The sequence below is a fragment of the Phocoena sinus genome, chromosome 9, assembly GCF_008692025.1.
Source record: "Phocoena sinus isolate mPhoSin1 chromosome 9, mPhoSin1.pri, whole genome shotgun sequence".
NCBI classification, from domain to species: domain Eukaryota; kingdom Metazoa; phylum Chordata; class Mammalia; order Artiodactyla; family Phocoenidae; genus Phocoena; species Phocoena sinus.
Genome location: NC_045771.1, coordinates 89,000,226 through 89,016,177, shown reverse-complemented (window position 1 = coordinate 89,016,177; position 15,952 = coordinate 89,000,226). Strand labels below are relative to the sequence as shown.

General features: G+C 42.2%; 1 protein-coding gene and 1 pseudogene across 3 annotated transcripts in view; one reads left to right on the top strand and one right to left on the bottom strand.

Annotated features, from left to right (window-relative positions):
- Nucleotides 1-15,952, top strand: part of PUS7 (pseudouridine synthase 7) — a 107,636-nt gene that overhangs the window by 53,474 nt on the left and 38,210 nt on the right. For all 3 annotated transcript variants that reach the window (XM_032642768.1, XM_032642769.1, XM_032642771.1), the window contains 4 exons: nucleotides 5,917-6,334; nucleotides 7,218-7,302; nucleotides 7,436-7,537; nucleotides 15,021-15,165. In XM_032642768.1, coding sequence (XP_032498659.1) covers nucleotides 5,917-6,334; nucleotides 7,218-7,302; nucleotides 7,436-7,537; nucleotides 15,021-15,165 — 750 coding nt within the window. The remainder of the gene's footprint in view (nucleotides 1-5,916; nucleotides 6,335-7,217; nucleotides 7,303-7,435; nucleotides 7,538-15,020; nucleotides 15,166-15,952) is intronic.
- Nucleotides 2,590-3,025, bottom strand: LOC116759700 (annotated as a pseudogene).

The following is a 15,952-nucleotide window of genomic DNA, read 5'->3' as shown; positions in this document are numbered from 1 at the left end:
GGACAAAAGCACGGAGTAGAAGCCAGATCTTCCACCAGAATGTAAGCTCCACGCTGGCGGGGCATTTATTTGATTTGCTAGGGTGTCGCATGCAGTACCTGGAATAACGCCTGGTACAGGGGTGCGCGGTGAGTATTTGCTGAGGGGATGGAGTGCAGGGACGAGGAGTGAGTGTTAAAAGGAGTCTGGAATTCCCCTCAGAGGGGTGCAGTTGCAGGAGAATGGTTATAATAAGGGGTCTTGTGAATGTGCTGGAAGGAGGTGTGTCTGTCCCAGGATCCCTGTTTTCTTTGTGAGTGGCACACAGGACTTGGAGAAGACCCTGCTGACCAGGGATGGCCAGGCAGTATGGAGGGCTGTCACAAGAGGAAGTCCCCTCACCTGGTGATGTTTCCTCCAGCAGCAGCCAGGAACACAGATGGAGACAGTAGGATGGGTACTTGGTTGAGGTTTAGCAAGGATCGTGCAGCTGGGCTAGTGAGCAGGAGTGTTGAGTGTGGCTTAGGAGTTAAGAGCTGTTGAGGTTTGGGGCGCTTGAAGAAATGAAGATGGAAGGGGTGGTATCTTGCGACTGCAGGTCTCTGTGTTTGAAGAACAGGTGATGGGAGAGAGGGAGCAGTAGAGCTGGACAGAGTGGTGGTTTGATGAGAATAGAATAATTAGTGTACCTTTTTATACCTTGAACTCTTATTTTTATTATAAAAAATTTCAAACATGAAAAGTAGAGAGAATGATGTGATGACATCCCCATATTCTCATCACCCATTGTTGTTTCAACAATTATCAACTCATGGCCAGTCTTGTTTTGAATCTATACCCCACTGCACTTTCATTCATCACTGGTAAACTATTCTGAAATGAAGTCCAGACTTCATATCTTTTCAACCATACAGATTTCATCCTGTATCTCTAAAACAAAGATTCTACTTTTAAGTGTAACCACAGTGATATTATTATACCTTAAAAAGTTGACCATGTTATCTTTTAATGAAGATACTTTTTTTGTTTGTTTTCTAATTAATTAATTAATTTTATTTATTTTTGGTTGCATTGGGTCTCCGTTGCTGTGTGCGGGCTTTCTCTAGTTGTGGAGAGCGGGGGCTACTCTTTGTTGCGGTGCGTGGGCTTCTCATTCTGGTGGCTTCTCTTGTTGCAGAGCACAGGCTCTAGAGCGCAGGCTCAGTAGTTGTGGCTCACGGGCTTAGTTGCTCCGCGGCATGTGGGATCTTCCCGGACCAGGGCTCGAACCCATGTCCCCTGCATTGGCAGGCGGATTCTTAACCACTGTGCCACCAGGGAAGCCCCATGCTATCTTAATGTCATCAAATATCCTTACTGTTTCAGTATACCTGATTGTTTCATAAATACCTTTTTAAACAGCTGATTTGTTTAAACCTGGATTCAAAGAAGGATCCACCCATTGCATTTCTTTGTAGGTTTATCTGTACGTTACCCTTTCCTGTTTTTTGTCTTGCTGTTTATTAGTTGAAGGACTGTCCTGGTCCTTGTTGAGTTTCCCACATTCACACTTTTGCTAATTGCTTCTGCGTGGTGGTGTTTAACATCTTCTGTCCGTGTATGCCATCTAAACTAGTAGTTAGACATAGGGTTTCAATCAGTAAGAACTTCATAGATAACAGCGTGTCCTTTCAGCGGCCTGCAGTGCCTGGTTGTCTATTTTTTGTGATGTTAGTGGCCATGGATGTCATTGCCCAGGTCCAGTATTTCATTAGGGAATTGCTACTTAGTAGGTCTTTGATACCTGTAGACGGGGAACAGTTTCGGCACCTGTTTCAAGAATTCTTCAAAATATCTATTGATGCTTGTTATACCTCTCTGGATTCTCTGGCAGGCACAAAAGAATTACTGTCCTCAAAGAATCTGCAGACCTCTTGAGGGAGAACAGGGGACTGGCATTTATCTAGTCCCTACTGTGGCCAGCCACTCTGTGTTTGTCATCTCATTTAATCTTCACCACAGTCCTGTGAAGCACGTATCATTCCCGTTTTACAGCTGAAGAACAGAGGCTTGGAGAGATTAAGTAATTTACTCAGACCAGTTACACAGCTAGAAAGTAGTGAGGGAAAGCATGGTATCTGGCTGCCCACATGGGTAGTGCAGATGAAGGGAGGTAAAATGGGAAGACATGGACTTAACAGAGAGGAAGGCATGGGAGTCAGGGCTCGTGGTCTTCAGATGAGTCTCAAAGGACAAGGGAGCCCAGGGCTGAGACAGGTGTGGAGGACCTCCCACAAGAGAGAGCCCGTGCATGGTCAGGCTGGGAGTGGGCACCTGTGCGGGCTGGACCTCGGTCGTCGGATGCCTGTGTGGAAGATAGTGGCACGTGGTGCTGGATGATGGATGGTGCCGAAGCAGAAGGTTGGAGCAGAGGAAGTAACAGGTGTTTCCATCCAGGCTTATGGCCATCACGTTGTTGAGAGGGAGGCTGATGAGTTCTCTGCGTCCTGGGTAGGAGGTAGACGTCCTACAGACCGTGAAGTCTGAGCCCAGCTGCGGATGTGGCTGTTACTGGCCGTGCTCTCCTCTTCTCACCTCAAGAAGGGTATCGGGATCTGCTGGTAGATCCTGTCATGCCAGCTCGGAACGTTGTGAGGGTTTTTTGTTTTCGTTTTTTTCTAGAGCTTGTGTGTCTTTAGTGGCCGGCAGGCTGCTTGAGGGGGATGAACCGGGAGGCGCGGGTGGCCCCAGTGCTGGATTGTAGGTGACTGAGAACTCGCCTAGGTAGTGGTCCATCATCCCAGGCTGATTTCTACCTGGCTGAAGGTCTTGCCATTGTAGATGCCCACCATGCTGCCCACCACCTCGGGCAGGATGATCACGCTGCACAGGTGCTTCTTCACCACCTGGGGCTTCTCTGTGGGCGGCACCGCCTTCTTGGCCTTATGCAGGCACTAATGCAGTGACGCCGCTCCCTCCGAAGCCCGTGGTTCTGCATCAGCTGCTCACAGGACATGTCCAGCCCCTGGTTGAGGTCCACACCGCCACTGGGGCATCGGGAAGCCATTGTGGGTTTGGGGTGAGAATATGTGTGACACAGTGTAATAAGTGGCCATGGGATGTACTCCAGGTGCCAGCAACACCGCAGGGCTGTACGTGTGCTTATATCCCTCCTACCCACCATGCCTCTTCCTAGGGTCCCTGTGTCAGGAAGAGCTCCCCTTATCCTCTCAGTTCCCCGAGACAGAAAACCTGAGTCATCCTGTAGCATTTCCTCTTTCCTCTCACATTTATCACCCAGTCCTGTCCGCACCACCTCTTAAGTGTCCCTGAATCCACCCCTCCTTTCTGTCACCTTTGCCTCAGATCAGGTTGTACTGATTTCTTACCTCAGTTGCCGTCTTACCTAATCTCCCAGCCTAACCCCGGTTTTTCTCTTTGAAGGGATACCGCGAAATCTCTCTGACTTATGCATCAGATGACGATTTGTTTTTCGGATGTAATCTCCTCAGTTCAGCTTGGTGTGGCTTCCGCCAGCTCCCCAGCTTTAAGTGTAGGTTCTCTGCATGTGTGTTTTACCCTCGTGATGCATGGTGAGCTCAGTGGGGTTCCTCCCGCGCTCCGTGCTCTCCTGTGCCTCTGCACATGCTGTACCACCTTCCTACCGCTTTTTGCACAGCCTCTCTCTTACTCGTTCCCCGAAGCTTGACTCGGGTGTTCACATCTAGTCTTCCATTAGGAAGAGGTCTTCTCAGACCCCCTCACGCCAATGCCCCCTGAGGTCTTCTGTGTGTTCCCATGTCTCGGGGAAGCCCTGGGCCCTGCCTGCCTCCGTCACTGGTGTGCAGGCTCTGAGGACAGTTTCGTTGATATAAAGTGAGAATGAAACACCATCAGCATCTCATAAACTAGCATTCTCTTTTACTATACCTTGCTTAGAACACATAAAGAATAAGTGCTTTCTTACTTGGATTAGAGATAATTTTGTATAACTAGTTGTAGTCTACTTCAGTTCCCATTTTTTGGTTTCTTCCATTTTCTTTTTTTTTTTTGTCTTTCAAAGGAAATTGTTTTTACTGACATTTTTCTCTACTTCCCCCCTTCTTTTTTTTTTTTGTAGCCTTCCACTTTTCACTTTTCTTTCCATTCTTTCCATTCTTTTTTTTTTTTTTTTTTTTTTTTTTGCTGTACGCGGGCCTCTCACTGTTGTGGCCTCTCCCATTGCGGAGCACAGGCTCCGGACGCGCAGGCCCAGCAGCCATGGCTCACGGGCCCAGCCGCTCCGCGGCACGTGGGATCTTCCCGGACCGGGGCACGAACCCGTGTCCCCTGCATTGGCAGGCGGACTCTCAACCACTGCGCCACCAGGGAAGCCCCGGATTCTTAAAATTTAGTTCATCATTATTATTCTACTGTAGATGCTTCTGTAGGTGGGCTTCTTATTAACCAAGCCTTGGAGAACTAGAATATTCTGCTCATTTATGTTCTTTATGTTTACCAAGTTCGTATGTTAATTTTAGCATTTCCCTATATAGGTAGTATAGGAAGAAGCTTTATCCTTATTTCAACAAGAGCATCAAATAAGATCAAATTAGGGCTTCCCTGGTGGCGCAGTGGTTGAGAGTCAGCCTACCGATGCAGGGGACGCGGGTTCGTGCCCCGGTCCGGGAAGATCCCACATGCCGCAGAGCGGCTGGGCCCGTGAGCCATGGCCGCTGAGCCTGTGCGTCCGGAGCCTGTGCTCTGCAACGGGAGAGGCCACAACAGTGAAGCTCGCGTACCGCAAAAAAAAAAAAAAAAAAAAAAAAAAAAAAGATCAAATTAGGCACTTGCAGTCTTAGATAAGTGTGTGCTCCATACTGGGAAGTGCATATGGTTTCCTAGACTTTTGCTTGGTACATTGTGTATGGGCCAGTTAAATGATAATCTGTATTTTTTAAATTGTGGCAAAATACACATAACATCATTTTAACCATTTTTAAGTGTGCAGTTCATTAGTGTTAAGTACATACACATGTACTTTTATTCAGAAGTCACCTTCTGAATAAAAATGGAACCAATATATAGAGCTCTTTTTCATCTTGCAATACTGAAACTCTATACTCATTAAAGAACTCCCCATTCTCCTTGCTTTTTAAAAAAATATGACATGGGGCTTCTCTGGTGGCGCAGTGGTTGGGAGTCCACCTGCCGATGCAGGGGACTTGGGTTCGTGCCCCGGTCCGTGAGAATCCCACATGCCGCGGAGAGGCTGTGCCCGTGGGCCGTGGCCGCTGAGCCTGCGCGTCTGGAGCCTGTGCTCCTCAACGGGAGAGGCCACAGCAGTGAGAGGCCCGCGTACCGCAAAAAAAATAATAATAATAAAAAAATAAAAATGACATGGTATCAGTCATATTAGTAAATGACTCATGTTAGTAAATTTATTTATATACTTCTAACTTAATCGGCTTTTCTAAACGATAACAATATACGTGAAACAAAACTCAGGTGCTGCAACTGTGGTATTCAGTAAACACAAGTCTCCCTGCTCTCCGCAGCCACCTACACCCTCTCCTAGAAGCAACTACCTTTCCCGGTTTCTTTTCACATTGTTTCTACATGTTGTTCAGTTTATGTACCTAGATGTCATTGTTCTTAATTTTTTGTTAATGTAAAAGCACTGAGATGAGCATCCTTACAGGTAAAACTTTAAGCACTTTCTTAATTATTTTCTTAGGATAATCCCTGAAAGTAGTATTTCTGGGTCAAGAGGCATCCATATTTTTAAGGCTTTTGCTGTCAAATTCCCTGCAGAAATATTTTGCCATTTTTCTATGCCACTAAAAGTATATTTGGGAGAATTATTTTCATAAATGATATTTAGGACCCTAGGAACAAAGTTAAATGTGCCTCTATTTGCTAAAACCCAATTCTTTATTGAAGTGATTATTACTGCCTGCTCTTTCTTGCTTCTGAAAGGTTCTCTTAAATTCTTTCTTGGAACCTTGACAATGGAGATGACAGAAATGACGGGTGTGTCATTGAAACGGGGGTCTGTTGCCGTCGAAGATAATGACAGTGTGGCCCCAGGTGAGGCAAAGAGACAGAAGGTCTCAGAATGCTGTCCGACCAAAGGTCAAGACGGGCTAGAGAACAACTCTCTACCCAGCGGTGAAAAGGTGCCTGGGCCACCCAAAACGGCCGGAGAGGGTAAAAAGAATTCTGACCCCCAGTCGGAGGAGGAGGGGGAGGAAGATGGCCTTTCAGAGGAGGGGGAGGAGGAGGAAGAGGCAGAGAGCTTCGCCAGCATGATGAAGCACGGGCTCACCGAGCTGGATGTGGGCATCACCAAGTTCGTGAGTTCTCACCAAGGATTCTCAGGAATCTTAAAAGAAAGGTATGTTTCGTTTATGTCAGGTTGTTTTAGTTATATTAGTTCTTTTCTCTAGAAAGAAATCAGCAGTCCTTTTTTCCATTTAGCTTTCTGTCCCCAAGGATTGTTCACACTGATGGTCAATAAGGAATAGGATGAAGGAAAGCTGCCTGGATGAGTAAACGAAACTATCTGAAGATAAAATGACTAAATAACAATTTCCCTGTGGCATCCCCTGTCAATATGTGAATGGGTGCTGTTTATTTTCTTAGAATATATTACTTTAAATGGTTTCAAGTTTTCCCTTGAATTGATCTTGAAATCTTAAACTGTTTCACCTGAATGGGCCACATCTGCAGGAGAAAGAAGGTGGTCTTTGGAGCCAGGTGGATCTGGGTGTGCATCCAGTTCAGCCACTTCATAGTTACTTAACTCCTCTGAGCTTCAGTATTCTTGTCCAAAATTGGATCATAATTCTACCTGAGGGTTGTTGAGAGTATTTTAAATAATGTCTGTAAAGTATTTAGCATAAAGGTAAGCTTCCAGGTGGTTCACAGTAGATACACAGGCTTCTGATTTGATTAAATTTACTGTGTTTGGTGATTTACTTTAGAATGGACTGTATAATCATAGGGCAACATTAATAAGCTTTGATTTAGGCATTTTTCTGGAAGACTATTCTAGAATTTCAGAGGGTCTTTTCTGTACATTCTGGTACCAAGCCAAGGTGTGGCTTAGAATTCATTGTGAAACCAGAAAACAATAACTCCGTGACTTTGCACTGAAGGTTTTTATTTTTAATCCCTGTTTTGCACAATGATAAGGCTTACTGTTGAGAAACTTTCTCCTAAAATTAATAGGCAGCAAAATGTTAATGCTCTGAGAGTTTGCGTTTTCTTTTCCTCAGATATTCTGACTTCGTTGTTCACGAAATAGGAAAAAATGGACAGATCAGCCATTTGAGTGACTTGTCTGTCCCAGTAGATGAAGAGGTAAGAGCAGCTCTCTAGCAGAAGTCACCTTCTGAATAAAAATAGCCTTTCCTGGAGATCATAGAAATATAGAGCTTTGACAGCCTCGAATTCTGTGTGTGACTCACTGGGAGTTCTCATGGTTATTTTAAAGGATCCTTCAGAAGATGTATTTACGGTTTTAACAGCTGAAGAAAAGCAGCGTTTAGAAGAGCTCCAGCTTTTTAAAAATAAGGAAACCAGTGTTGCCATCGAGGTAAGTAGCACAAAAACATATGAAAAGGTTTTTTAGGGTATTATTTTATTTTTTTTTAATTTTATTTTTTTATTTATTTTGGCTGCACCAGTTCTTAGTTGCGGCATGCGGGATCTGTAGTTGCCGAGTGTGGACTTCTTAGTTGTGGCATGTGGACCTTTAGTTGCGGCATGCATGCAGGATCTACTTCCCCGGCCAGGGGTCGAACTCTGACCCCCTACATTGGGAGTGCGGAATCTTACCCACTGGACCACGAGGGAAGTCCCCAGGGTTTGAATTGCTTCTTGTTGGGTGGATGTTAATAAATGTCTTTTGGAAAAATCACAGTAGTTAACAAAAGGATGGCTTTGCCCTTTTTGATCTAAAAGTGCATTGCACTAAAAATGTTTTTATCAGTGGCAGATAACGAGTATCCAGATAAGCTATGGCCCCCCCCCAAAAAAAAAGGTTATGTTTCTGCTTAAAAAATTTTTTATGTGACCACAAATCAACAAAGAAATCTGTTGTTTAGAACTGCAAAGTGACCATTATATCACACAGTGTCTGCTGCAAAGGACTGTCGCAGCCTGACAATGGTCCTGATAGGGAAGCCCTGGCTCCAAAGGCCTCGTGGTCTCAAATTGGACTCTGGGAGGGGGAGGAATTGGGGGAAGGAGGTAAGGGAGCGTTGCTTTGCTCATCTTGAGTCTACTTCTGCTATTCAAGAAAAAGAGAGCTCAGCTACTAAATAGAACAGTAAATGCCTTTTAAAAAGCTTTTTGTTTTGAAAATTTTATTCTCGATTAGTGCTGTCCAGTGGAATTGTGGTGGATTCTTTTTGTTTTGTTGTTTGTTTGTTTTGTTTTGTTTTTTTGGCTGTGCCCTGTGGCATGTGGGATCTTGGTTTCCTGACCAGGGATCGAAGCTGCGCCCCCTGCATTGGAAGTGCAGAGTCTCAACCACTGGATGGCCAGGGAAGTGCCCTGTCCAGTGGAACTGTGATGCGAGCTATGTTTTTAATTTTAAATCTTCAAAAAAAATGTAAAAGTAAAAACAGGCAAATAATTTTGACAGTATATTTTATTTACCCAAAATATTTCAATATGTAATCAATATTTTAAAAATTACTAATGACATGTTTTACTTTCTTTTTTTCCTACTAAGTCTTCAGAATCCAGTGGTATTTTATACTGGTAGCACATCTCTGTTCAGACTAGCCCCATTTCAAGTGCTCAGTTGCCACGTGTGGCTAGTGATGACCATACGGAACAGAGCAGCTCTAGGTGATCTCTGTAGCAAAGCAAATATGTTACAAGATTTTAAGAATCTTGAAGCACAAGATTATTAGAATTTAAAGTTTATTATTAAATTAAATAATGAATTATTAAATTCATTTTGTCCTATATTTTGGCGACTTGCTGGATTTGGGGTTGTTTGAAATTTCTCCTTCCATTGCTCCCAGGTAAAAAGAGTTTACTGTAACTTTTCAGAATTTATTATTTGCCTCCAACCCTCATCTCCTCGTCTACCCACCAAAATTTCCCTAAAATATGTACTGTTAAAATTTTAGGGATCTTTAATTTACTGAATTTACTCATAGACAAAATGTCCAGCAATGCCAAGGAGAAAATTCCTAAGAATTGGTTTTTTTTTTTTTTTTTTTTTTTTTTTTTTTTTTTATGCGTTACGCGGGCCTCCCACCGCTGTGGCCTCTCCCGTTGCGGAGGACAGGCTCCGGACGCGCAGGCTCAGCGGCCATGGCTCACGGGCCCAGCCGCTCCGCGGCACGCGGGATCCTCCCAGACCGGGGCACGAACCCGCGTCCCCCGCATCGGCAGGCGGACTCCCAACCACTGCGCCACCAGGGAAGCCCCCTAAGAATTGGTTTTGAGAGCAGTCTAGGAGGATGATCCAGGCTTCCGTTGCTTGTGCGACGCAGATACATATCTTAGCCCCACAATACACTTTTCCTACAGAGATGGCAAGATTTACTGTCACCTTAAAAATTATAGTTATGCCATCTACTGAAAGGTTTTACATTAAAGAGTATTAACCATGGGCAAGTGTCCTCATCTAAAAAATAGGAGGATGGACTTTCTGAATTTCTGAGATCTGAATATGTATTCATTCATACACACTAATTATGATTCCAGCTCATTGCTTTCAGTGAATTCTAGATGTAGACTCACTTCTTTGGTGGAGGTGTGTGCGGGGGGAGGCATGCTGTGCTGTGCCGCTTGTGGGATCTTAGTTCCCCCACCAGGGATTGAACCCAGGCCCCCAGCAGTGGGAGCACTGTATCCTAACCACTGGACCTCCAGGGAATTCCCTGGCTCACTTTTTGATATGAAAATGTCACTTATCTATAATTATAGTGTACTTTTCTTTTACATTTTTAATTTTGCTAGAATATTGTTAGGTTTAGCTAGTAGTAGTTACATCTTCTTAGCTTGCAGGTTGCAGTCCATCAGTGGGTCATGAAATCAATTTAATGTAGCTTAACCAACATTTTTTTTTTAAATTGAAGTATAGTTGATTTAAAGTGTTGTGTTAGTTTCTGGTGTACAGCAGAGTGATTCAGTTTACATATATATATATATTTTTTCTTTTTTCATAATCTTTTCCATTAGGGTTTATTACACGATATTGAATATATTGATAGTTCCCTGTGCTATATAGTAGAACCTTGTTGTTTATGTACTTTATATATGGTAGTTTGTATCTGTTAATCCCAAACTCCTAATTTATTCCTCCCCCCATCCCCTTTCTCCTTTGGTCACTGTAAGTTTGTTCTCTACGTCTGTGAGTCTGTTTCTGTTTTGTAAATAAGTTCTTTATTTGTATCATATTTTAGACTGCACATATCACATATTATATGGTATTTGTCTTTCTCTGTCTGACTTACTTCACTTAGTATGATAATCCCTAGGTCCATGCATGTTACTGCAAATGGTATTATTTCCTTCTTTTTTATGGCTCAGTAATATTACCTTGTATATATTATATGGACCACATCGTCTTTATCCATTCATCTGTCGATGGACATTATGGTTGTTTCCATGTCTTTGATATTGCGAATAGTGCTGTTGTGAACATTAGGGTGCATGTATCTTTTCAAATTTTAGTTTTGTCTGAATATATGCCCAGGAGTGGGATTGCTAGATCATATGGCAACTCTATTTTTAGTTTTTTGAGGAACCTTCAGACTGTTTTCCATAGTGGCTTCACCAATTTACATTCCCACCAACAGTGTGGAAGTGTTCCCTTTCCTCCACACCCTCTCCAGCATTTGTTATTTGTAGACTTTTTAATGATGGCCATTCTGACCAGTGTGAGGTGGTACCTCATTGTGGTTTTGATTTGCATTTCTCTAGTAATTAACATTGTTGAGCATCTTTTCATATGCCTATTGGCCATCTGTATTACCTTCTTTGGAGAAATGTCTGTTTAGGTCTTCTGCCCATTTTTTGACTAGGTTGTTTGGGGGTTTTTTTTGATGTTGAGCTATATGAGCTGTTTGTGTATTTTGGAAATTAATCCGTTGTTAGTCACATCATTTGCATATATTTTCTCCCAGGTGGTAGGTTGTTTTTTCATTTTTCTTTTCTTTGCTGTGCAAAAGCTTACAAGTTTGATCAGATCCTATTTGTTTATTTTTGCTTTTATATGTATTGGCTTGGGAGACTGAGCTAAGAAAACATTGCTACGATTTATGTCAGAGAATGTTTTGCCTATGTTCTCTTCTAGCTTTATGGTGTCAAGTCATATTTAAGTCTTTAAGCCATTTTGAGTTTATTTTTGGGTATGGTGTGAGGGAGTGTTCTAACTTTGTTGATTTACATGCGGCTCTCCAGCTTTACCAACACTACTTGCTGAAGAGACTTTTTCCCATTGTATATTCTTGCCCCTTTGTCAAAGATTAATCAGCCATAGGTGTGTGGGTTTATTTCTGGGCTCTCTATTCTGTTCCATTCATCCATGCGTCTGTTTTTGTGCCAGTACCACACTGTTTTACTGTAGCTTTGTAATATTGTTTGAAGTCTGGGGGGGTTATGCCTCCAGCTTTGTTCTTCCTCCTCGGAATTCCTTTGGAAATTTTGCGTCTTATATGGTTCCATATAAATTTTAGGATTATTTGTTCTAGTGCTGTGAAAAATGTCATGGGTAATTTGATAGGGGTCACATTAAATCTATAGATTGCTTTGGGTAGTATGGCCATTTTTAACAATATTAATTCTTCCAATCCAAGAACATGGGGTATCTTTCCATTTCTTTGAATCATCTTCAGTTTCCTTTATCAATGTTTTATAGTTCTCAGCATGTAAGGCTTTTACCTTGTTGGTCAGGTTTATTCCTCAGTGTTGTTTTTTTTTTTCACTGCACTGTGCAGCTTGTAGGATCTAAGTTCCCTGACCGGGAATTGAACCTGGGACCATGGCAGTGAAAGTGCTGAGTCCTAACTACTGGACTGCCAGGGAATTCCCAGTTTTTGGGTTTTTTTTGATGCGATTTTTCAAAGGATTGTCTTTTTGCTTCCCCATTCTGATATTTCATTGTTAGTGTAAAGAAATGCAACTGATTTCTGTATGTTAATCTTGTATCCTGCTACCTTGCTGAATTCATTTATCAGTTCTAGTAGTTTTTGTGTGGAGTCTTTAGGGTTGTCTGTATATAAAATCATGTCATCTGCATATAATGACAGTTTTACCCCTTCCCTTCCAATTTTGATACCTTTTATCTCTTTTTCTTGTCTGATTGTTGTGGCTAGGATTTCCAATACTATGTTGGATAGAAGTGGTGAGAGTGGGCATCCTTATTCCAGATTTTAGTGGGTAGGCTTTCAGCTTTTCACTTTTGAGTATTAGGTTGGCTGTGGGTTTGTCATAAATAGTTTTTATTATGTTGAGCTTTGTTCCCTCTATACACACTTTGATGAGAGTTTTCATCATGAATGGATGTTGAATTTTTTTTTTTTTGGCTATACGCGGGCTTCTCACTGTTGTGGCTTCTCCCGTTGTGGAGCACAGGCTCCGGACGCACAGGCTCAGCGGCCATGGCTCACGGGCCTAGCAGCCCCACGGCATGTGGGATCTTCCTAGACCAGGGCACGAACCTGCGTCCCCCGCATCGGCAGGCGGACCCTCAACCACTGCGCCACCAGGGAAGCCCTGGATATTGAATTTTATCAAATGCTTTTTCTGCATCTATTGAGATGATCATGTGATTTTTGTTTTTTCTTTTGTTGATGTCACATTGAATTTTTTTTTTTGGTTGCGTCATGTGGCATGTGGAATCTTAGTTCCCCAATTAGGGATCGACCTGTGTCCCCTGCAATGGAAAGTCCCTTACGTTGATTTATTTGCGTAGGTTGAACCATCCTGTGACCCTGGGATGAATCCAACTTGATCATGGTATATAATCTTTTTTATTTGTTGTTGGATTCAGTTTGCTAATATTTTGTTAAGAAGTTTTACATCAAAGATATTATTTTTTTTGATAGTGACTATGTCTGGTTTTGGTATGGGGTGATGGTGGCTTCATAGAATGACTTTGGGAGTGTTCCCTCCTCCTCAGTCTTTTGGAAGAGGTTGAGAAGGATAGGTATAAGTTGTTCTTTGTATGTTTGGTAGAATTCCCCAGTGAAGCCATCTGGTCCTGGACCTTTGTTTGCAGGGAGTTTTTTAATTACAGATTCTATTTCACTTCTAGTGATTGGTCTGTTCAAATTATCTATTTCTTCTTGATTCAGTTTTGGTGGGGTGGCCAGAGGTTTGTCGATTTTTGTTTACCCTTTTAAAGAACCAGCTCTTGTTCACCAACATTTTTAAAATGTAATAAAATAAAATAGAAAGTAACAGTGTATTGCACATCGTAAGGGTAAATACTGTTTTGTAAATTTCTGTTAGATTTTTTAATAAGGAGCAAACACATACATATTGCTGGCTATTGATTCCAAGTATGAAATATATTTCTCAGTGTAAGACGTGCTCAGAAATTGAAAAACAGTTGTGTAACTAATAAGTTTACATTTTCTTGGTGTAGATTTTTCTTTTTTGTGAACAGATGTACTAGAATGTCATCATAAAGTTACTCAGTATAGAACAGGATTCATTGGAGGCAGTAGTAGACTTGACTATCCGGGGAAATGAGTTTCTGACATCCCCAAAGACCCAGCTTACCTGCTTTTCCATCTGTGAGCCCTGAGGTATTCATTGTTCAGCCGAGTCCCTAAGGGGGAGCGTCTGTGCTGGGTGGCTCTGGAGTCAGACAGCCTGAATTTCAAATCTGGCTCTTCCAAGCTACAGCTATATAATCTTAGACACATTCCTTAGCTTCTCTCAGCCTCACTTTCCTCATCTCTTAAGTAGATATACTGGTGGCATGATAGGGAGCTGATTGGGATTGAGTAAGACAGCGATTGTGAAGTGATTTTGGTACAGTGCCTGGCGGCTGTACAAGGTCAATAAATGGGCTGTTTTGGTTTTTTTTTTTTGGCTGCATTGGGTCTTTGCTGCTGTGTGCAGGCTTTCTCTCCTTGTGGCTAGCAGGGGCTACTCTGTGTTGTGGTTTATGGGCTTCTCGTTGCGGTGGCTTCTCATCTCGGAGCACAGGATCTAGGTACGTGGGCTTCAGTAGTTGTGGCTCTCTGGCTCTAGGGTGCAGCCTCAGTAATTGTGGCGCACGGGCTTAGTTGCTCCACGGCATGTGGGATCTTCCTGGACCAGGGATCGAATCCGTGTCCCCTGCATTGGCACGTGGATTCTTAACCACTGCGCCACCAGGGAAGTCCCAAATGGGCCCTTAGGATTTGCAGTATTGTGAAGCTCTAAAAGATTTCTGATAGGAAAGTAACCTAAATGTCCATTGAAAGATGAATGGGTAAAGATGTGGTACATATGTACGATGGAATATTACTCAGCATAAAAAAGAATGAAATAATGCCATTTGCAGCAACATGGATGGACCTAGAGATGATTATACTAAATGAAGTAAGACAGTGAAAGACATACAATGTGGTATCATTTATATGTGGAGTCTAAAATATGATAGAAATGAACTTATTTACAAAATAGAAGCAAACTCACAGACATGGAGAACAAACTTATGGTTACCAAAGGGGAAAGGGGGGAGGGAGGATAAATTAGGAATTTGGGATTAAAAGATACATGCTACTGTATATAAAATAGATAAACAACAAGGACCTACTGTATAGCACAGGGAATTATGTTCAATATCTTGTAATAAACCATAATGGAAAAGAATCTGAAAAAGAATATATATATATGTATAACTGAATCACTTTGCTGTACACCTGAAACATTGTAACTCAACTATATTTCAATTTAAAAAAATAATTGAGAAAAAGACTTTTGAAATCATACCCCTGTACTTTGGTTACTTCACATCATTATTAAGATGAGTAGTGTTTTTACTAATTCCTTAGTATTATTTCCTTATTTAATGTTTGTCAAATTAGTAGTGTCATTATCTGTGTTTTTAATAGGTTATTGAGGACACCAAAGAGAAAAGAACCGTCATCCATCAAGCGATTAAATCTCTGTTTCCAGGATTAGAAACAAAAACAGAAGATAGAGAGGGGAAGAAATATATTGTAGCCTATCATGCAGCTGGAAAAAAGGCTCTGGCAAGTAAGTATGCTAGTGACTCGGCATTTCTTCCGTCTCCTCCTTCTCTCTGACTGTTCATGTTCAAGGGTCATTTTGCGGTTGTTCAGAGAAGGATATTGATCATGTCATTCCTTCAAAGAAGGCGAATAATACCATTTCAGATGCCAGAGCAATCCTGCAGACTGTGTCTGGTAAGGGGACAGTAGGTCTTATATGTGAGTACGGATTTGCTGAAATGATAGTGGTGCCTGAGAGAGAGTCTTAGGAATTTGACATGTTCCCTGAAGAGCAGAGCAGGCTGAGTGGCAATTCAAGAAGAAAACGGAAGGAATATTGCTCATTCTGTGCTCTTAATGGAGGTAAGGAAGCTGTCAGATGAACAGAAACTGCTGTCACCTATCCCAGTGGCATATTCTGCAAAGTCCCTCTATTGAAAGTGCTGCTGCTTTCCAACCGTGAGTACCTTCTTCACTACACATAAAAACGTGGGATATATAGAAAACCACCCCTTCGCCCAAGCCCATCTTTCACTGAGTAGCATTCATTTGAAATGGGTGTGTTGTCAGTGCATCCTATTGATATTTATGTTCTGTTTTCTCCAGCCATGAAGATTTCTATTTGCACATAACCTTAAGAAAAATTGGGTAATTTTTCTTCTTTTACCTGTCAAATCAGCAGATAAAATTTTAATGAGAATTACAGAAGGAAAAATTGTTTCCTCACCTTCTCCCCTACCATCGATGACACCTGTTAGTGAAGAGTTATTTCTAGGTATATTTGTTGGAGTAAAACTCGATGATTGTTATAT